The 21,352-nt window shown below is 37.6% G+C and overlaps 2 protein-coding genes across 5 annotated transcripts in view; one reads left to right on the top strand and one right to left on the bottom strand.

Moving 5' to 3' along the window:
* Nucleotides 1-1,595: 1,595 nt before the first annotated feature.
* Nucleotides 1,596-5,857, bottom strand: cdk1 (cyclin dependent kinase 1). 3 transcript variants are annotated; one of them, XM_088634916.1, is made up of 8 exons: nt 5,737-5,857; nt 4,447-4,488; nt 4,066-4,222; nt 3,308-3,431; nt 2,901-3,071; nt 2,405-2,568; nt 2,154-2,295; nt 1,596-1,972 (listed from the first exon to the last, which is right to left on the bottom strand). In XM_088634916.1, the coding sequence occupies exons 2-8, from the start codon at nt 4,481-4,483 to the stop codon at nt 1,859-1,861; spliced, it is 909 nt and encodes a 302-aa protein (XP_088491042.1). In that variant the 5' UTR covers nt 4,484-4,488; nt 5,737-5,857; the 3' UTR covers nt 1,596-1,858. The 3 variants fall into 3 exon arrangements, with proteins under 3 accessions (XP_088491042.1, XP_088491044.1, XP_088491045.1); XM_088634918.1 differs by having other exon boundaries at nt 4,447-4,497; nt 5,737-5,826; XM_088634919.1 differs by having other exon boundaries at nt 5,733-5,813.
* A 1,357-nt stretch (nt 5,858-7,214) lies between these two features.
* Nucleotides 7,215-21,352, top strand: part of ank3b (ankyrin 3b) — a 203,423-nt gene continuing 189,285 nt past the window's right edge. The window contains exon 1 of one of the 2 annotated variants that reach the window (XM_088634875.1): nt 7,215-7,640. In XM_088634875.1, coding sequence (XP_088491001.1) covers nt 7,596-7,640 — 45 coding nt within the window. In that variant the 5' untranslated portion in view covers nt 7,215-7,595. Of the gene's footprint in view, nt 7,641-18,242; nt 18,464-21,352 lie in introns of those variants that run through there. The other variant, XM_088634885.1, reaches the window with a different exon arrangement.

The raw sequence follows: 21,352 nt of genomic DNA, 5'->3' as shown, positions 1-21,352 counted from the left end.
AGGTGCACTAAACAGCTTGCTTCACTGCATAAACTTTATGTAATGTATATCCATACGTAGACATTACTGTATTACTGTTAGGGGGAGTGTCACTATAGCTTGTTTGTTTCACAGTATAAAAAACATCTTTTGGTACTTTTCTCTGAGTCTGGCTTACAAAAGCTTGGCTCCTAGATGCATATGCAATAAAGACTTCTGCTACACACACACAAATTGCTGTCATTTTGTTTGGCACAACACCTCCTAAATATCAAAAGTGCATATAAACAAATAAAATTAAGTCACTTCAGTTTGTTTGGGTCATAGTACTGATCCTCTTGGTATGAAGTAAATATGATTTAGCAAATGTGTACTTCTGCTGGACCAGCGACACCTCAGCAGCTTCATTAAGTAGCCATATCACCCTGCAACTCACAACTGGCAGCCCACTGAAGCTAAGCAGGTGTAAGCCTGGTCAGTAGCTGGATGGGAGACCTCCTGGGAAAAACCAAGGTTGCTGCTGGAAGAGGTGTTAGTGGGGCCAGCAGGGGGCACTCACCCTATGGTCTGTGGGGGTCCTAATGCCCCAGTATAGTGACAGGGACACTATACCGTCAACAGGGGTCGTCCTTCAGATGAGATGTAAAACCGAGGTCCTGACTCTCTGTGGTCATTAAAAATCCCAGGGCATTTCTCGAAGAGTAGGGGTGTAACCCTGGCGTCTTGGCCAAATTTCCCAATTGCCCTTACCAATCATGGCCTCCTAATAATCCCCATCTATGAATTTGCTTCATTACTCTGCTCTCCTCTCCACTAATAGCTGGTGTGTGGTGAGCATTCTGGCGCACTATGGCTGCCGTCGCATCATCCAGGTGGATGCTGCACATTGGTGGTGGAGGAGTCCCCATTACCTGTAAAGCGCTTTGAGTGCAGTGTCCAGAAAAGCACTATATAAGTGTAAGCAATTATTATTATTAATTAATTATTATCATTAAGTCCTCTAGACAGCACAACAAGCATACATCACCTCAACCATACTCCACTTAACTCACATTATTGAGCATTTCCCAGACTTACTAAATTTGAGGCCTTAGCACTTGTTAATGTTTCCACTTGTGAACTAAATGTCTGTTTTAATCTGATGGTGACATTGAGCTAGTTCATCTAGAGACAATACAGTCTCAAACAGACTACCTACTACCTGATAAGTGACACAGAAACAAAGTGCATTCCAGAACTGCAGGGCAAAAGGCAATTTTACAACCTAGAAGGGCTGCATCTCCATTTCAGGAATACAGACACAAAATATCCTAACCCTCACACCTTTAGAAACCTGGAAGATACCTGGAGCACCTCACCAAAACTCAAACAAATAGAGAGAGCATCCAAACTCCACATTGAAGGCAGCCCCATCTGGAATCAAACCTAAAACAGCTTAGAAGTAGCAGTGTCACCTGCTATGCAACTGTAGTGACTTCCGTTTGATAAAGGAAGGAAGCTAACAGCTTCAGATACCATTTTAAACCTAATGCAGCAGAAGCAGAGATCATTAACACTTTTTGGTTCAGGTGCGTTTTAAAAAAACATAGAAACCCTAGCTAACAAGAACAACCAGATTTGCAAAAGTGCACTTTATTATTGAAACTATATATAATCACTGCTGAAAAAGCAGTATATGGACATGTATAGAGATTAAATTTGATCTATACAAAACATTTACAGAAAAAAAAAAAGTTATAAAATTCAAGACAAAAGAAAACTCCACAACACAAATTAGTGGAAAATTGGCGCAAACAAAACACTTATATAGACAATGACAGAAATCCACAATAATTTGTTAACGATAACATTGAGGACAGTCTTTGTAAGGGGGGGTCTCTCAGTACTTGATGGTGTTGGCTGGAAGGCTGGATTTGTCAAGGTCATCAAAGTAAGGATGGGCAAGTGCCTGCCTTGCCGAAATCCTCTTTGGGGGATCGTAAATCAGCATTTTCTTTTGGGAAAAGAAGAAAAGGATTAAGCATCATCTGAGCAGGGTGATATGGCATTTTAGATTTAAACTAGTATTCAATAAAAACTAAAAATGAAATAATATTGCCTATCGCATAAGCAACCAGCACATGGCTTATCTTAAATTAAAAAAAAAAGTTACAAAAGTCAAGTAAAAACCTTACCGATAACAAATTAAGGCCATTTTCGTCTAGATTTTTCACCATTGCAGAAAGACTGCCCGCTTTCCACTTTGGGAATGTGTTCTTGTAATCTGGCAATGACTCCACATCTGGCCACACATCGTTATTTGGAGTCCCAAGAGTCCTACAAAATATCCAGGTAAACTACTCATTATTACTTGCAAAATGCATTCATGCCACTTTTCTTGAGCTTCTACCCTTACTTAGCAGATGGTGTTATTAGTTAACAATACCTGAAGATTCTGAAGAGTTGATCAATTTCAGAGTCTCCATGGAACAGAGGTTTTTTTGTGGCCAGCTCAGCAAATATCGTCCCAATACTCCACATATCTACTGGGGTAGAGTACCGGGAAGCTCCAAGCAACACTTCAGGTGCTCTGTACCACAGTGTCACGACCTGACAAGGAAAAGCAATTTCCAGTTAGAATAAATCTGGAAACATCTTGCCACCAGTCTTCAAGATGTGTACCCATTTCATGTTTGTAGGCTATAAAAAGTTGCAAGGGAATATATTCTGACCTTAAAAGTCTTTTTTTAAATTTTATCTCACACTGCCCTTACATAACCATTGACTGTTCAGTTTAAGAGAATTTCCCTGTGATAAGGCTGGTTTCCATGAATCAAATCAAATAAATGCAGTCATGCAAGCACCTCCATTACGTACATGACTTACTGCAATAAGACTTTGGTACAGAGAGAAAGGAAGGTTAAACCTTCACTCTCCCTTACCTCATGAGTGTAAACTCGCACCGGAATCCCAAAGGCTCTGGCAAGCCCAAAATCAGCCAGCTTTATTACTCCTTTATTGTCTATTAACAAGTTCTGAGGTTTCAGGTCTCTGTGAAGAACTCTTCTACAGTGGCAAAAGAGTATTCCTTGCAAAATCTGATACAGGTAGCTCTGGTGGAAACAAAAAGAACAATAACTTATAAAAACATTGGAAAATGTAAACTTTAAAGAACAAACGAAAAAATACTGCATACAATTAGAAAAACAAGGATCCATACAAAGTAGTGCCTTCCTCTAACATTGAAATCAAGCACAGGAAATCACAAATAGCTGCGATTACACTATTACTGCCTAGTTTTTTTTTTAATTAAGACTACCCTTCCAAGCTGCCATGAATTGTGCCATACCTTAACCAGCATCGCGTCCATGTACTGACCAGAAGGTATAGAGTCCAGGTATTTCTTTAAGTCCATTGAAAGAAACTCAAAGATGAGGTAAAGCCTTGACTCTTGCATGAGGACATCCAGAAGGCTGGGGAAACGAAAATCTAGTGAAGCCTCTCGGAGCAGGACAGAAAAGCTCTCAATATTTCATTACTACCGATTTAATAACATATTGCATAACACTATACAGGATGGACAGAAAGGATTAGAAAAACAAGAATCCTGGTTGTACACATTCCGATACTTCATATTACTGACACTTAAGGGTCTGATTAAGTAACAACTGAAAAAACAAAGCAGGAGGGTGTGTATGTGGGGCACAATCAATTTGAAAAACTCCACTTACAGTACATGCGTACAATAAGGGTGTTCTATTCTAATGGCTTGTGTTAATGTTAATTAAACAGTGTGCAGCAGTTGCTCAGGGTACTGGAGTCTTAACTGGTAGGCTTTGGAGTCAAATCCAAAATGAGACGCTGTGGTTGGAGACTTAAGCAAATTATTTCACCCAATTGCTTCAGTAAAATGCCACGGGTCCAAATGCAAACTGAAGTCTCAGCCAGATTATAGTTTAGCTAAAGCTTTTATCCAGGAAGCCTAAGATTTGGAATATTGGATGTTTTACCACAGTAATCTGAGCAGAGTACTTTGTACAGAGTACAGAGAACCATACCACCTGGTTTGAACTTATAGCTGTTTTACAACTGCATGCGTTAACTTACCAAACCACGTTGGGATGCTGGAGCTCTTTGAGCAGGGATATCTCCCTGACAGCTGTGCTTGGAACTCCCTCTTCCTCACTCTCCAGTCTGATCTTTTTCATGGCCACCACCTGCCCAGTGGTCTTGTGCCGACCCTTGTAAACCACCCCATAGGTACCTGCACAAAGGAACAGAGCACACAACTTCAGTGTCTTGGGAACTGCCAGTGAGCCTTCAGGCCCAAACATCCCTCTTGAAGAAAGAAGCAGGGTGAACAAGACCATTAAAACCATAGCATTATACAAATCAAAACTGTTTCTCCTACAGTTTGCAAACCAAAAGCATAGTTTTGGTTGAGCTTGCACCTGTTTTTCCAAGGACAGAATGTCTGCATACACTTACCCTCTCCAATTTTCTCAATCTTCACATAATCATCCATTTTGCCTGTTTTGCCTGAAAGAAAATATACACAGAACACCGTTTTACACTGGACATAAGTCGCTCACCGGTTTGTCTGTTCTATAACATTGCTATGCTGTGTGAAGAAGTGTCGCTTTCTATCGTTTGACAAACGCAGTTTCATTGTACTTTCCAAAACATAGGACATTTTACCGAAACTGGTTTCACCAGCTGCTACTGTTACCGAAAATAACACTAGGCGATTTTGGTAACCGTATTATCTCAAAACAATGGCGTTGAAAACCTCTTATACAAAGGATTTTGATGACAAAAACGCCAGACTGTAAATACAAAGACTCTGACGTCTGTGATTCGTCACACTGGAAACTATTTCACAGCCGCTAAACCGAAGTGTTTGCTTGTGTAGGTGGCGCTCTCCAGCAGTGATTATAAGAAAAAGGGCTAACCGGTCGTGCCCTGACAACTTACACTACTTGGCTAAATGTCATTTTTGAGATTGGAAGTTGGAAACGTCTGTATTTCAAACAAATAATAGCATGACAAGAGCAAAAGTACTATTTTTAAATTTAAACGTGTCTTGAAGCGTCATGCAGACCTAGCCTGTCCGTGTGCATGACCATGTTCCCTTCCACAACGAGACGAACCACGTTCCTGCCTTTTCGCTGCCGATAAGAGGCGATAATAATTCCTTTAATAAGACTTTTCAACAACCCAAACCTACGATGCGAAACTTTGTCGAACACTAGGTGACAGCTCGTTATCTTATATACAAAAAATAATTACCGTTAATAATTACCGTGTGCAACGCCTGTTAGCACGGTCCTGCATCTTTGTTTTTATCTAGACAGAATTAATAGCAAATGATTCTCAATTCTGTCTAGTTTGCCTTTGTCACGTATCGATTATGGCCTGTAAAAAGCAGACCCAGAACCTGCTCATGACATTTTTAACGAGCCGGTTACCCGTGTACTGTACATTATTACCAAATACAGCCTGGGCCTAGTCCTACCATCGGCGCTTCGGCTAGTCAGTTACAGAACAGCTCCTCTCAAGAAATATAATCCGGTGCCCTTCCATGCTCTCCAAAGATGCATGCATATATAAAAACTGTTTCACACTATTTTAAATTGTTCACACTTCGGGATCACCCGAAATCGTATCGGGTCATTTTTTAATGCTAACCCATTTCTTAAATTCCCCTTCCTCACACACTTCTGCATTAAGATTATATAAAGAGAAAAACAAATAAAAGTTGGTAAAGAACGCACTCACTCCCAAGGCTGTAACTCCTGCGCCGCTCTCACTGGACTCAGCAGTCCGGGGGAAAACAGCAGCTTTGGGCTTTCAAACTAGCCGCGCCGCTGCCTTTCAAATCCAAGCAATCGGGCAGCTCGATTACTTTCAAAAGAGCCAATCGGGAGGCGGATGTCTTAGGGGCGGGAGAACGGCTTTAAAGCGCGGCGGAAGAGGATGAGCAAAAAAAAAAGCAGCGGGCGGGCCCGGTTGGAAACCACACACAGTGTTTCCAGGATTTTTGGTTTCTTATATCGTTTGCGGGTGGTAGATGTTTTTTGTGCACGGTACTTTCCAGGTAAACCTTCACTTCTCCATGTATTTTTTTAAATGATACATTTCACTATACACTATAATCATTTTTTATTGTTTTTTTTATTTGAATGTAGTGGTTGGGGAAAATGATTAAAAAAGGATACTAGTACGTTTAGACGGATATTTTCTTAGGCTTCATATACAGTATAGCTTGTAGTATCATTAAAGGGCTTACATAAATTAACATGGAAATGCTATCAATAATGTTTGAATAAATGTTATAGAGCCGCGACAACACTTTGAAGGACAGAAAACCACAGTTTATGACATTTTGCACACAACCTTCTTGTGAATTTGTTGGCAAACTGTACTTTTTCCTCTAAATTATAAATAGTATTTGCATTTCTGTTAGCGATGGAAATTGGAGACGGAACATTTGTTTTTCAATTTGAACCGGAATCTGATCATTTCACCTTGTTGGCTCTAAGTAAAAGGTGATTACATTAGAAATATACATTTATTTCGGTTTTTAACTTGGTTTCCTTTTTTTGTGCAAATTAACCCGTAACGACTTTTCAAAGTAAAGCTCAGCAAGTTGCGTTGAAGCCCATTCCTTCTTCCTATAACCATTTAATCTCACAATGCAGCCCTGTTCTGGGAACAGAACCGTGATTTATCAAAAGGCAACTCGGGCCCTACCGGTTATTTCATGTAAACAGTAGTTTTCAGATTCAAAACCATATTGACACCCTCTTCTGGCTAAAGTGTCAGGTTACAGACAGAGGTATATTTAAATTGTATTAATTAAAATTACCTGCAGACTAAAATCATGCTTAGTTGGTGTATATAGACGTTAAGTGTGCTAATAGTTGAAAACAATGCAATCTGACATTGTTTTTAATTGAGGTGTTGAAAGTGCAGGCATTTACAGTATATGCAAGATTGTGACAGTGGTATTGGGAAGGGCATATTGTATCAAATGTTAAATACAATTATTTCCGCATAGCTTTTATAAATGTATTCTTATTCATTAAACACTTAATACAATAACACTTAGTATCAGAAAAAAATCATTCAATACAATCATGCTGCTTTATGGTGTCATTTTATGCTTCTGAACGCTGCAGTAGTATTATCGCTGTGTTTTCTATTATCTAAAGAGCAACAGTCGGCGAGGTCTTCAGCCTATGAGTGCAGTAACCTTGGTGCCGCACCCTAACCGAGTCTGCGGTGAAGTTAGTACAGCGGGCGGTTTGTAGCCTTAATGGCACTGCCACTGTCGCCATCTCAATAGGCTCTGATCAGACCGCCTCAGTCAAGTTGCACAGCAAGTGGACTTTACCTGTGTGACTCGGCTGCGCAGCGAGCAAAACTTTCCTGTGTGGGACTCCGAGACAGTGCGCCGCAGGGGGGGTCGTGCGGGGCTTTGGAACAGTCGAAAGCTCCGTCTCATCAAGGAGTTAAAACAACTTTTTAAAGGTTTATGGGTTTTGCTGTGCAGGAAGCAATATTGCTGCACCGCCACCACCCCCTTAAAAAAACGAGATTTCAAATTTGTCCGGTCTGGATAAAGCTTCAGCAACATGGCCTCCACGCCTATTGGAGGTGGTGAAAGCGATACTGCACAGGTGAGGATACATTTTGTTCAGAAGTGTAAAGCAACCGAGCCTTCGCGATTTAGTCTTGTTTTGCGGCACATGGATTGATATCAATTCTCGCCCGCAGTTTCCCACTTGTAAACACATGTCATTAAATAAGTAAGTGTACAGGTAGTCGAAGTGTCCACACTTTATTGAAGTGCGAAGTCTTAAAGAAGAACGCCTTGTGATTATTAAACAGCATGGTACTTAATTGCATTGACTGCACGGCTCAATTAGCTGCAGGTAATACATTTCGTTCTTCGGGGACACGCTTACAAATTCAGTATACCTGGCAGTTACAGTACTTCTGGGTGTTGCCGTTGATTGGGGTTCGGGTAAAGCAGCAGTATTAGATTGGTGTCGACGCCGGTAACGTGAACGTGGAATGTTTTTAGACCACCTGTGTTTGGACTGAACTCTGAAGCTGAATATAGTTTTATTGCAAGTAAATGATTAATCGTTTAGGTGGAAAGTGCAAAGGCTTTCATTTTAATGAGATTGAATTGCGTCAAATGTCATCTTTGGCAGTCATCTTTTTTTTTGAATAAACAAAAACAAAGTAGGAAAGTACAGTCCTGGGTGTCTTGGAACAATAGCTTTTATAGCTTTGGAATCGTACTAAACACGGAAACTGACATGTTGTTGCATTCTTGACTTTTAACCAGAAAAAAAGGTTTATTAAACTGAAGTATGAGCTCTTGTTTTAATTCAGCATGGTGCTGGCCTGAACTGTTGTCATGATGAAATACCATTTTTCAGTAATCATTTGTTTTCCATTATGACAATAATGAGATTGTTTTTATTGTGAGGTAGTGCCTCAAGTTCTTTCTGTGATGGTAATGGACATGTTAATGCTTACTATTGAAGGTAATTGAAAATTCTTGTGTGCATTTTTCCTCATAGTTGATGGCAGTCGCCCAATAATTTCAGAACTTTTTTTTATCCACATCATGGTAGTGTTTAATCCAATTAAGACGGACATTTTCCCTTATAAAGTGCTGAATCCACTTGCAAAATGCCGGGAAGCAGTGCAAGTATAGTGCACCCATAAAGATGCATTAGTTTTTTCAAGGAATATCAAGGCTCAGACTGTACATACATAAGACAAGAAAAAATCCCTGATCCAGGCTGTTCTAGGTATATTGTTAGAAGGCATTAAGATGTCATTGAGACTTAGCAACTTCATTCAAAGACAAACCCGTTTAAAATGTTAATTGATGCTTTAAGATCTTCTAAACTCTTTTGTACTTGTCTTTTTATGTTACAGTCCACATTGTCATGACAGGAGCTCTTACGTATTTATTGATGGATTACTACAGCCATTTTAATTTCTAACTCCATACAGGGGACAGCCACTGTGGCTAACAAGGCAGTAAAACTATTCAATAGGCAGGAAGGATCATGATGTGCGTACTTCATTTTCATAATAAGTTGATAATTCCCGTCTTCACATTTTGTTTTACAGTAGTAAAATCATTCCTTGGACTTCAGACCTAATTGATTAGTCTACAAATTAAGTTATGTGAATTTTAGTTTGACTTCTCCTGCTTAGACCTCTTTGAAATCTGTCTTCTGTTACATATAGCCATAATTGTGAAATTGAAACTGCTGTATTCAGAGGATGTTATATCAGTTATCTGTTATTACACATACCTATAACAAAACTGTCAGGATGCATTTTCATTCCAGCTATTGTCAACTTTTGTGTCGGTATAAGAGTAATGCCTTTACAAGAGTCCTCTACCATACTGCTCTTTCTGTAGAAGGTGTAATTAGAATTTTACTTAGGCATAAAATTCAACAGCTTTGGGTTGGGATAATGCTGACAAAATATAGGCTGACAGACTATACAAAATGTACATTTACATTTTGTAATTTTCCTACAGTTTTCCAGAATTTGTCATTTTGGTGTCATTCATAAAAAGGAAAGGGAATTTGCACCTTTGCTATATTATTTGTAGGCCATATAGTAAATGTATTTGCATAAAACCTTTCATCTTACAACCTGTATCAACCATCCCATCTGTGTAAATAGTGGGTAGTTTAATACTAACTCTGATCAGTAAATATTGACACATGTAAAGCAGTTTTCAGTGTACATTCAATTGGTTTACACAGTATAAATTGTTCTTACTGTGACTCTTACTGTTATTGTAATGATTAAAAAACAGAATATGTTGGACTTACAAAAAAAAATTAATATGAAAAGAAAATTCCAGATAGACCAAGTAGTGATCACAAAAACACTTCATTTCAAGATCTCATTTCTTTCAGATGATGGATGCTGTGAATTTACAGGAGCTGTTTGCTAGGAGTACTTATTCATGTAGGCTTAGACACACACCCTCTGTCTCCCAAAATAAAGAAGGCAGTGGCATTCAGATAGCATTAGTCTCCTTTTTACTGTTCCTTTATCAGATGCCTTGTTGGAAGCTACAATAACATTTTTTTTTGCCTTTTAGATGCACATTGAAAGACTGATTTAAGGGGTGGGAGTAAGATGTGAGTTTGCTTTTATGTCAGCTTAAATACAAAACTAAGCTCCCTGGAGATTTGGCTCATTCGGTTTGTTTATATATTTAATTTACTTTCCAGGTTTTTCTCCAAGGGCAGTTGACTTTAAGGATAAGGATGTCCTCAGGTAATATTTTCTATATGGTGGCCTGAGGTTACTTAATGTAAATGTCAATAGTGAATTATCTAAAATAATGTGAAATAGTGGTTATGAAATAAACCCACAGTGTTAAACTTACACTTGTTTCTTTAAAGCAAAATGCCTGAAAGGCTTTAAAAGGTGCTGGATTATGCAAAATTATTTTTCAATGGTTTGTGTAAGTCAAGGTTGAAAAAATAATTCATGAAATAGCCTGTATTATTAACTATTAGGTACTTAAAAGGATAAATAATCAGTAAGTTACATTAAACTTGGAACAAGTAATAGTTTAATTCCATGCTGAAAAGAGAAGAAAGACAACACAACGTTTCAGCCATGGAGCCTTAATAAACCTATTACTTGTTCCTTTGCAGCCTACGCATGTTGACGCAGCTCCCCACCTGAACTACTACATTAAACTTGGACCACAGAAGTGATGTACATTAAAGTGATTTTCCTTCTTGCATTTAAAAGCCTTTCAAAGTAAAAGGAAAAGAGTGTCAGCACCTTCTAAAATGAATCTCGGGACTTAGAGCTGAGTTTGGGCCAGCTTTAACTTCACCAATAAGACACCCTAGAGAGAGGTTTTGTCACTTTTCTTATTTTTCAGAATTTTAATTGTTTTACAAATGTCATCATATCAATGGCGGGAACTGTGTGACAGTAGTAATAAATAGACAGGGAGTAAACACACAACATATACTACTGTAGGTCATTTTTTTTTGGCATGGTATGTAAAAATATGGATATTGCTGAAATGGCGATGGTACCTTCTTCATTCCCCTAAAACGGCATGTTATGTTGCTCATGACATTTTCACGCGATAATTTCCACTGTGAAGCGTCCCCACCTTTTAACAATCTTTTCAAAATTAACAAGGAAAATCTAAGGAATTAAAATTTACAGGTTACTTCACAGCTCTTGAGTTCTGAGTTCGACCCCAGTTTCTGGCAGATTCTGTAGGGAAAAGGCATGTTATGCTGCATTGTCTCCTGATGTTGCCGCTTTCTTACACAGTCCAAACACATGCTGTTCAGGTTACTTGTGTCCGAACTGTGCTGTGTGCGGACTGAATTGCGATGAGTTCGGCTCTCCGCACAACCGTCTAAGGATATAGCTTTTACTGGTCGGTATCTAAATGTAAAGTGTACCAGGCAGGTTTCTTTGCCAATTAATGACAGTTTGTGGACAACCTGGGTTTCTTAATTTGCTGGGGTTTTTTACTCGATTAACGGCTACTTTAAACGACACTGTTGAACATAGTTGAACATAGTACTTTGACGTGAAAAAAAGGTTTTTTTGCACGGATTCCCCGGCAGGCTGGTGGAGGTGTATATTATATGAGGGGCCGCTAGATGGCATTGTGTTTACAACCAGTACAGATGGTGGTCTCGTCGCCAGCATTGTATCACAAAAAAGAAGATATTTAAAATATTTTTTTGTTTTCCATCTAGGGAGATATTATTTTAATTTTTATAGTTTTTGTAATATTTAATACATTACAAATAACATACTGCAATAAAAAGCCACATTTAAAATAACAATATAGTAAATCACCAAAAAACAATGCATTTTGCAAGGCCACCCTGACGTCATCTCTTCACGCACCTGCCAATACACAGATCTACTGTATGACTTCTCCATCTTTACAAGATCTGTGGTGGCTGCAAAGTGCTAACTTGTCACCGCTCAGAAAGCTGATAGCAGACTGGAAATAATGTATTTTCTGAGCACGCAGGCAGAGGTTAAAAGGAGCAGCTTTTATACTTTTTGAAAAAAACGATTTTAGCTGGATATATAAATGTACTTTCCCCCCAAAAAACTGGAGCCATAGTGGGGATAACAGAACTGCCAGTTATTTACCCGACTTTTTATTTTGCATGTTTTGCGGCTTGTAACTACGATCGCTGCGACCGCACACGGGGAGACTGCGATTCCGCCCACTTCCGAGCCACTATTTTCTAATACCTCGGATCCTTAAAAAGAATCTCAAAGATTGACAATGCATAACGTAATGTTGAGAGAAGTACAAATAGCTCCCCCCCCTGCCCCCAGCAGTCCTTCATTATAACTATATCACAAAAAATCACAGAATAGTCTAGAAAGCCGTTTCGTCTGCCCTTGGTGCACGGCATGAGTATATTGTATTCAATAAACTACATAACAGTAATAGAATAAAAATATAATTTAATTAGCATAATATGTTTATGAATGGTTAATTAATATGTTGTTTTGTTGTACAGTTTTGTCAGCATTGGTACTGTATTATTGACAAGGAAGGAATGGTGAAGAAATTGAGGAGATTGGATTATTTGTGCTATAGGCCGCCGAAGGGAAGACGTTTCGGAGATACAACAAATGTAGGTTGCTCAATATGTAAAAAAACTCAGAAATCGTCAGACCAGTTCTAATCCCAACCTACTTTTGGCAGTACGTAGCCACTTTTGCACAGCTGGTTGAAGAATCCCAGTCACTGTCAGCTAGTGACATGATCCAGGCTTGAATCTAGTCATAGAGTTTAATCTAGCTTCAGGAAAGTGCTTTTCGAGTGGAGCTGCTCAGGAGCCCCAAGGTATAGTTGACACAAAAGGGATCTGTGCATTTTGGGAAATACTTTTCTGTATCCTGCTAAATAGGTCCTGATCTGCGGTTTCCTAAATTATGTAGATTTAGTCTTTTCAAAATTGAATGGAACTGAGTTATATACATTATGTCCCTCATTTGTATAGGAATATACCTAGGAACCAAGGGACGTTTGCCTGTCATTTTTAGTATTGAATGACATATCCCTTAATAAAGCAATATGCGATCTCAACAGTTCTGGTGCCAGGATATTTAGAACTCTAATCAGGAACTATTTGTATGGCCTTATTGCCACAGAAATCAGGAAACAAAGCGGCTTCTCTATAGCATTTTGGCTTCTGCTGCGTAGTATCTGTAGATCAATGATATCGCTGCAATTTTATAAAGCCTCCATAGAAACATATCTTCAGAAGAGACCAGCACAGCTTATGAACTAATGATAAATGCACCACTTTCACTGAGGCTTGTGCACATGGTTTTGGCTGGCTAAGCCTGTGCATTATTGAGAGCCACATCTGCATTAGCAGAAAATAAATGAATTCACCCCTTAATTGTGACAGAGCATTGCACAGAATAAAAGCAAACATTTAGAATTCTTCCACTTTCGAGTGGCTCCAAGCTAGACATTGTGACCTAGTAACAATGCTCTTGCACTGGCACTTGCATGACGCTATTTACCATGGGGCTTTATGCCACACTGGCTGTGAAACAGCTCTTAGATCATAACAGTAGCGTTGTTCCTTTTATATTGTATCCAGCTGCTAATGATGTAATAATGCAGTGAATGAACAGCAGCTGTATTTGGATCCAGCTAACAGCACTTGCAGCAAACACAATGCAGTTTATACTTATCAACAAAATCCCTTTGCAAATAAGAGTACTGAAGTAACTGTTATTCTAAAATCAAGGAGATTAATTAGATCGAAAGACAAGCACCGAAATACCCCAAAACCAACAGAACAGAAGTCTCGGGTACAGGTGGTACTGTTTGCCCAAACATGTAACAGAAGATTTAAAAAACATTTGGACTTTTTCTAGCCCCAATAATGGAATTACAAGGATTTGTTTTCTCTTTAGAGAGACAAACCTGATTAATTACATCAGCCATTGTGCAGATGAATCATTCACTTATTTTATCGCCAGCTTAGGCTCATTAGTAGTTTCTGTAATGGCTCTATGAGTTGAGCTGCAGTTTTATCAGCAGTCATGTGGTGCATTGTTTTCATCTGTTGGTGTAGGGAAAAGTTGTGAACATCAGCATGGAGATTTGTTGTTGAAGCGCTAGTGAACAAAGGGACAAAAGTGTTTTTTTGTTTTACAGAATAACCCCGACCACGCTTAATGTTTTCCATCAAGCTACCTTAATAGTCACTGCTAATTAATGTTTTGATTAATAAAACCCAATTGTTATTATGTACTTAGGAAAAACATGCTGTACAGTATTAAGATGATTAGAACAAATGAGTTACATTTTATGGAAAACTTCAAATATATCAAGCCAGTAATTTAATATATACAGTACTATAGATACATCTGCATTATTCTTCAATGGATTCCAATTTTTCATACTTTTCCAAATTTTCTCTTTTTTATTGCTTTAATGTTTTGTTTCTGGTTGCCATTTAAATGCTAATTGGAAAGCTATATTTTATGCATTGTTGAGGTTTTATAGCCTGTTATATATGGGACTTGTTTGGGCTTTCCTTTGGACAACCGTTTGGGCTTAATAACATCTCTATCCTACACCTATTACATGTAAGGTTTTGAAAATAATTATTAGAACTAAACTAGACTCCCTATAAAGAAATCACATCCTGAGGTATAGTCAACGCATTTTGAAAATGTATGTTTCCTAGCCCACTTGTTAGAGTTCTTTCAACAAGCACATAGTCCACATGATATGGTGTATTTTAATGGTCAAGTTTCTCTTAAAAGATTAATTTTCAAACTGTAGGGAGTAGATATTTGTGGGAAATGCAAGAGTTTGGATTGAAAACTGGTTAATAAATAGAAGACCTAGTACAGATATAGGGGTGGGTGTTGTAATTAGTGGAATATTACAGAGGTCTGACTACCATTCCTTCCAATTAAAATCTAGATTATATCTAGATTCTGCTGTATTTAGTAAACAATGTACTATAGAAGCAGCAAATGAAATGTATTAAACTTAAAATGTTAGATAAAGTTCAGGAGTGGGAAAACAGCTGGCAAGAGATAAGTGCAGGGAATTGCATGCAGGTAGCAAAACCACAAATTATAAATACAAATAGGCGTTTACTTTGACACATCCTTTACATCTTCTAATGCAGGGAAGCAATTAAAAAGGCAAGCAATATACTAGGAAATATAATTAAAAACCTAGAATGTAAATCAAGGGTTGTTATGTTAACATTGTAAATTGTACTATTAAGGCTTCATTTAGAATATTTAGTACAATTTTGGTAACCACTCTTATAAAAAAGATATAGCTGCTCTGGAATCGGTTTAGAGAAGAGAATCTAGATGTCTGTAGACTGTAGGAAATGAAACTTTTTTCTTGAACAGAGAAAGTCATGAGAGAACCTGATACAAATATTCATAATCCTCAACGTACTGACAAAATGAACCTAGCTGACTTCTTGATCAGTGAAACACAAACCCGAGAACACAAGTGGAAACTGTATGGACGTGCGTTTAGAACTGAGAAAAGGGGGCACTTCCTTGCACAAAGGGTTGTGGGAGTATTGAGCAGGTGACCCAGCCTTGCTTTAGAAGCTGATTCCCTGGCTTGTTTCAAGGAATGGCTGTGGATGATATCCTTGGATCAGTTAATTGCTAACTACCACACTAGATAGATGGGCTGAATGGCCACTTATTTGCAGCCTGCAATAGCAGTCAATAGTATTACACAAGACTGCTTCCAGCTAGCTTTTTCTTACATTTTCACAGAAAGCAACTATACTGCGAAAAGTTAAAAAATATTACTTGGCTGATGTTAATTGCATTTAAGATCTATGCACCCTGCTGTCTTAAATGTCATCATTCCAGCCCTTAGCCCTTAAAACTAAAGGAAGGAGCAAGTTCAAACCTTCAAAAATAGATTTGGAAGATATGTGATTATTGTGTATGCTAGTATTAATAAAAATGAAGATGTCAGAGATGTAATTAGAAGTACAAGAAAAAAACTAATTAAAGTGCAATTATTTCAGCAGTACATTAAACGTCACATTAATTATGCATGGGACCTTCTTATCTAATAAAGCTCCATGAAAAAGCATTCTTTGGTGGAACATTTATTCTCAAAGCCATCAGTTCAAAAGGATTAAAAAATGCCTTGATAGAAAAGACAGCCTTTCGTGGTACTTAAGCATGTTGAGGAAATTATTTTTTTCTGCAGTGGTTTCTTTTTATCTGGGTACTTGCAGCATAGTTAAGTCATTCCATTTTCCTTTTTGTCTTCAGCAAAGTGAAAATAAAAGTCCCTAATTGTGATGTGGGTTTAGTTTTGATTTTACGCTGCATTGTCTTTCAGTACAATGACGGCTTATCTGAGGCAAAGGTTACCTGTACCTGCATCTCGTTGGTTCTTGAAGCTTGTTGAAGTTGTCGGTTGTGTAAAAGAAATGGTGCAAACTGTTCTGATAATGTATGCGGAATAGATTTAGTACTTTCTGTAAGAAGAAACCACCAGCAAGCAAACAGGTATTTGAAATAAAGTCTATAGAACCCCAACAACATAAATATGTAAGCTGTAAACTTTTCTGCATTATTTAGATGGAAAAAAGAGGAAATTTGACACCTTCCTGAATTTTGTTTTCACGTGACACATATTTTCCTCTGCCGAATGCTGGTAAAAAACTTAAAGAGTATCGGCTCCAACATCATGGCTGGGTAACTTATTCCATATTCCCACGACAGTTTGTATAAAATCTGTGACCATTTAAAAATGTGCACTTTCAGCCTTGTACTTCTATTGGTGAAGTCTAAAAAGTTGGACTATTCTAAAGTTGGATTCTCTTGATGGTTAGAATGTTTTTGTACCATACACAAGCAGAGAGAAAGTGCCTGTGTAAAAGGAACCTTCATCATAACAACGTAAGGCTGCAACAAAAGAAGCATCTAGCCTGCTTGGTACTGTAATTAGTAGTTAATTAATCTAAGGATCTCATCCAGCTCTTTCTTCACCGAAACCACAGTATCAGCTTCAATAACATGGCTGGACATCTTGTTCCATACTCCCACCACCCTTTGTGCGAAGAGGTGCCTCCTATTCTTGATTATACAGTAACTGCATTAACAAGCATTTTGCACTTGTTTGTGTTTTGCTGTAGAGAATAAGTCTAAAATGTATTTCTAAATTATCTGCAGTTTTGTTATCTCTAAGACTGAAACCCTCATATAAGACATAATTGATGGTACATTTTCTGTCTAGTGCCCAAATCTGCATATATACCAACTAAAATGTGATCAACAGAAAACTTTATTTTAGTGGCTATACTGGTTTAATAAGTGTGAAACTGTTAATAACTTTCCTACCCATGAAGAAAACATGCACTTGAAAGCAAGTTGTTTTCGATCAAGGTTTTACTGACCTTCTTTATGATCGGAGTGGGGATAGTTTTATTTTAGTTTTTGAACTCTTCCAGGCAAATCACCCATGAGGTAAATGTAGACCATATTTAAAGCATGTTCGCTTGTCCCAGAGCTATTGTGGGAGTTCAGTTTAACATCCAGGTAGCACTGTGGTTTGTGTATTTTAGTTATTTAATCATGGGATATGTTGTTTAATACGGTTCAACAAAAGCTGTGCTAAACAGCATGGTTGATGCAGTTATCAAGCAGCTGAATCAGTTTTTGTTTTTCAGATTCTTCACACAGTTAGTACTACCTGAAAGGGCAAATACAAGTTCTAAGTTCTATATCAAGTAATCATTTTTAAAAAAAAGAATATGACAAATGACTCAGTGGCAGCCTTCAGTATGGTTGTTTACTGGACATGTATATAGTTCCAAGTTATTTAATTATCGAAGAGAAAATATTTGTAGTGCATTCGAAAACGGCTAATGGCCAATTTCTTAAAAAAACGTCAAAGGAAATTAAAAAAGAAAAATGCACAGCTGAGCTGTTTAAAACTGTAGTTGAGTCAGGTTTATCCTCTTATCTGTTGACACAAAGCAGCATTCACAAGCCTTGCTGCTGTAAAACATATCTCCAAGCAGAAGGAAAAAATATTAGTGTTCCAATACATCATTCTGTTTCTAAAGTTACATCCATCCCATCAGAGCTCCATGGCTTCATGTCTGTCATGTGCAGTCAGTGGAGTGGTACTAGTGCCTATTCAGCACTGGCAGCTTGTGCCTGTTGATAATTACCTTTTGTTGTGCTGTGACTTTCAGCTGGTGTTAGCAGGAGACAGACTGTTGGGTTTTTTTTAAATTTAACTTCTGTACGTGGTGGCACAAGTTTTCGTTGTCACAAATTCACGACCCATTTCATGACGGTATGTGAGTTTTGTATTGGTAGGATGAGCTGCAACTTAAGTGCGTGTTCTGCCTGCATTTGATTTTTGTTGGAAGGACCCAAAAGCATGTTTAAGGTAAGATTTTCTTAGGAAATATTGAATAGAGCATATATATTTTTTTTTGCTTTCCAATGCGGAGTGCCCCGTTATACGTTTTCATTCTGAGTGCTCCAAACTTTTATTCTATTTTATTGGTGCATATATTCCTGCACTCAGTTCTGAAACAACCATCAATTAATGCAGTTAGTTTGTGAACAGAGTAGATCACATTCTTTAAATTTTGTTCCGGTGCTGTGCAGACACCTGTGAAAAAGAAGATACATTTGAGTTTTAGAATTTGCAACCCTTTTACATTGCTGGAAATGTTTGACCAGGCTCTGGTGAATGGCATCTGTAGATGAAGGATTTATCATTCTTTCTAATATTTGTTAATAAAGTCATTCCTTTTAAATTCCTTATAAATCGCTTTGTGAGTATTACCTTCAAAATGACTCTAAGCACTTAGGTCATAGCATACATTACCAACGCAGAGAATGTTTTCCAGGTGAGTTTGTGCACTGTAATTATGTGGAATTAAGATTTTCTTAACACATTATTCTTGGGAATGTGTGGAATGTATTGTGGTATATACACTGTATGTGATGTAACAATAAAAAGTTAAAAGGGATGTTTTACCAAGTCAAAGGGTTGCAATTGCAAAAATTGTTTTTTTCACTTAAAAACACAAAACATGAACTAGTTTGTTTTGTAAAAACACCACAAGAAAGGGTTCTTAAAATACCAGGTTGAAGAGATACAATATGACCTGCAGGTAGTGATGTAAAGTTTTAAGTGTAAGTGTAACCCTTAAGTGTCAAACTTCAACTTAATAAAATAATAATCATGAGAAAACATCTGAAAATAGAAATAACTCTGGATATTTAAAATGTATTCATTTTTAGTTCTAAATGTATTTGAACGAATCAACTTGCAAAGCTGGTTACTACATTGAATCAAAAAACCTGTTTCCTGTTTTCTGTTAACAATAATTGCATAGGCAGATAAGATCAAAAAGAGCTGTTAAAATGGTGATTTCTTGTGTTGTTGCTGTGTAACTACTGGCTTGGTAATTTATACGGGAAACATTCTTCTAGATTTAAACTACTGATGTTAAATTACAATGTTTAAGTTGAAGAAATGTTAAAAATAAGCTTTTGCTTATTGTTGTACCTGATTTTTTTGTACATTCATTTATAATCAAGTTTGTGCATGAGACTGCATGCTGAATAACCTTGGTAAAAAGATATGCAGTAACATAATTAGAAACATCTTGTAAGTTAAAGTATTTAATGCTTCATAAAAAACATCTTTGATGTATGTTTCTGGTTAGTGTAAACAATACTTGACCTTGGTCTTAGAAAAGTCTTCATTCTTCTGTGAGTTCTCTTACCGTCAACCAGTTAAATGTTACGATGACTCAGTAACCTACTCTAACCAGCCCTCTGAAGCCTGTAGGTATTATGTTTTTTTTTCTCATCTTAATTGGACTCTAAAGAGTATTGAAGAATGTTCACATAAGAAAACTCTAAAGACATTAGGTTTCAACAAGCCACTGGGCCTTTCATGTGTGTTATTAAATGTGGGAACTAGCACAATGTTTTGATTAGTTTAAATCAACAAGCTAATATTAAATTATTGTATTTAATCTTAAGGCTTCTCCGTGGAAATGTGTGGTGTCTGTTTTCAAAATGTCCTCTTTTCACCCAAAAAGGTACATAAATACATAATGTACCTCCATTTGATGTTGCATGAATTGTAAAAGAAATTGTTTTGTACAGTATTTGTTGCTACAGTAAAACATCCACTGATTTTTAAGATTGAATTAGATGTTATCTTATGTCAGTAAAATGTAGCCGTGTCCTTTTTATGGTTAAAATCTCTTCCAAACTAAAGGCTTATGTGTTGCAAATATCAAGGGTCAGATATACTGTGGCATGATACAAACTGTGGGAAGAAATGCCAAAGCTGAGCAAATGTCAAGTATAAGCATGGAGAAAGTACAGAAGTCCCATGCCTGTTTTCTTAGGGAATACATTAACTCACATTCCCCAACATGTATTTTACCTTAAATTCTTTCCAGAAAAAAGGGAAAAGTTCTTGCCAATTAGTACTGGCAAAATATAAGCCCCATTCCAAAGTTAACAAATCCCAATGGATAAATTTAGACTTGAAAAGTTTGAATGTGGTTGTGAATACCAGGGGGAGGGGCACGGACAAAATGTTTTGTGAACTCCCCGTGCTATGACCCTTGTGATAATTAAAATGTTTTTAAATCTAGAAATGGGTTTTATGTAGTGCAACGTTTAAAAAACAAAACAAAAGATGTATGTTCTCCGTCATAAAGCTGATATTTACATCTCAAAGGCACTAGTGCAAATAAACCGTAAGGGATAAAGAATAGTCGTTCTTCTGAAAGCATTTTTTCCACGCAATTCGCGCACCCCATTTACGCTCGCTACACAACCTTTTTAGGAGTCGAAAAATGTCTTTTACTATCTTTTGTACTACGAACTGTTCCTAACAGAAAGGCAGATTATAAATCTGGCAGTAAAGTGAGGGAAATGCCTTGGTTGCGGTTTTGTTTGTATCTGCAGTTTCTCAGAAAGGTCTCCCTGGCATGTGAAGATCTGTCTTTTGTAAAGCTGTTGGTATTTGCTTGTATGTGGGAACCCCTTTGCCATAAGTCTTTTTGTGTCAGGACAAGTTTAGAAAGAAGTTCAGTTCCTTCTTACTACGGCTAGGACTACACATTTCTCTTTGTAAGGGAGATAAATTATGGAATCGACTTTGTAGTATGTGACTTTTACAGCAGAGAGGCCCTGTTGTGACTTGAAAGACCAATCGCAGGCTTTCAGTAAAAGCTTTGAAAATCGCCACCGCGTAACGGAAACGTTTTGTTCCATACGCAGAGTGCTGTGAATATTT

Source organism: Lepisosteus platostomus, chromosome 6 (genome assembly GCF_059453375.1).
Source record: "Lepisosteus platostomus isolate fLepPlt1 chromosome 6, fLepPlt1.hap1, whole genome shotgun sequence".
In the NCBI taxonomy this organism is placed as follows: Eukaryota; Metazoa; Chordata; class Actinopteri; order Semionotiformes; family Lepisosteidae; genus Lepisosteus; species Lepisosteus platostomus.
Note: the sequence above shows the minus strand (reverse complement) of the source record. Positions and strands in the feature narration are given on the sequence as shown.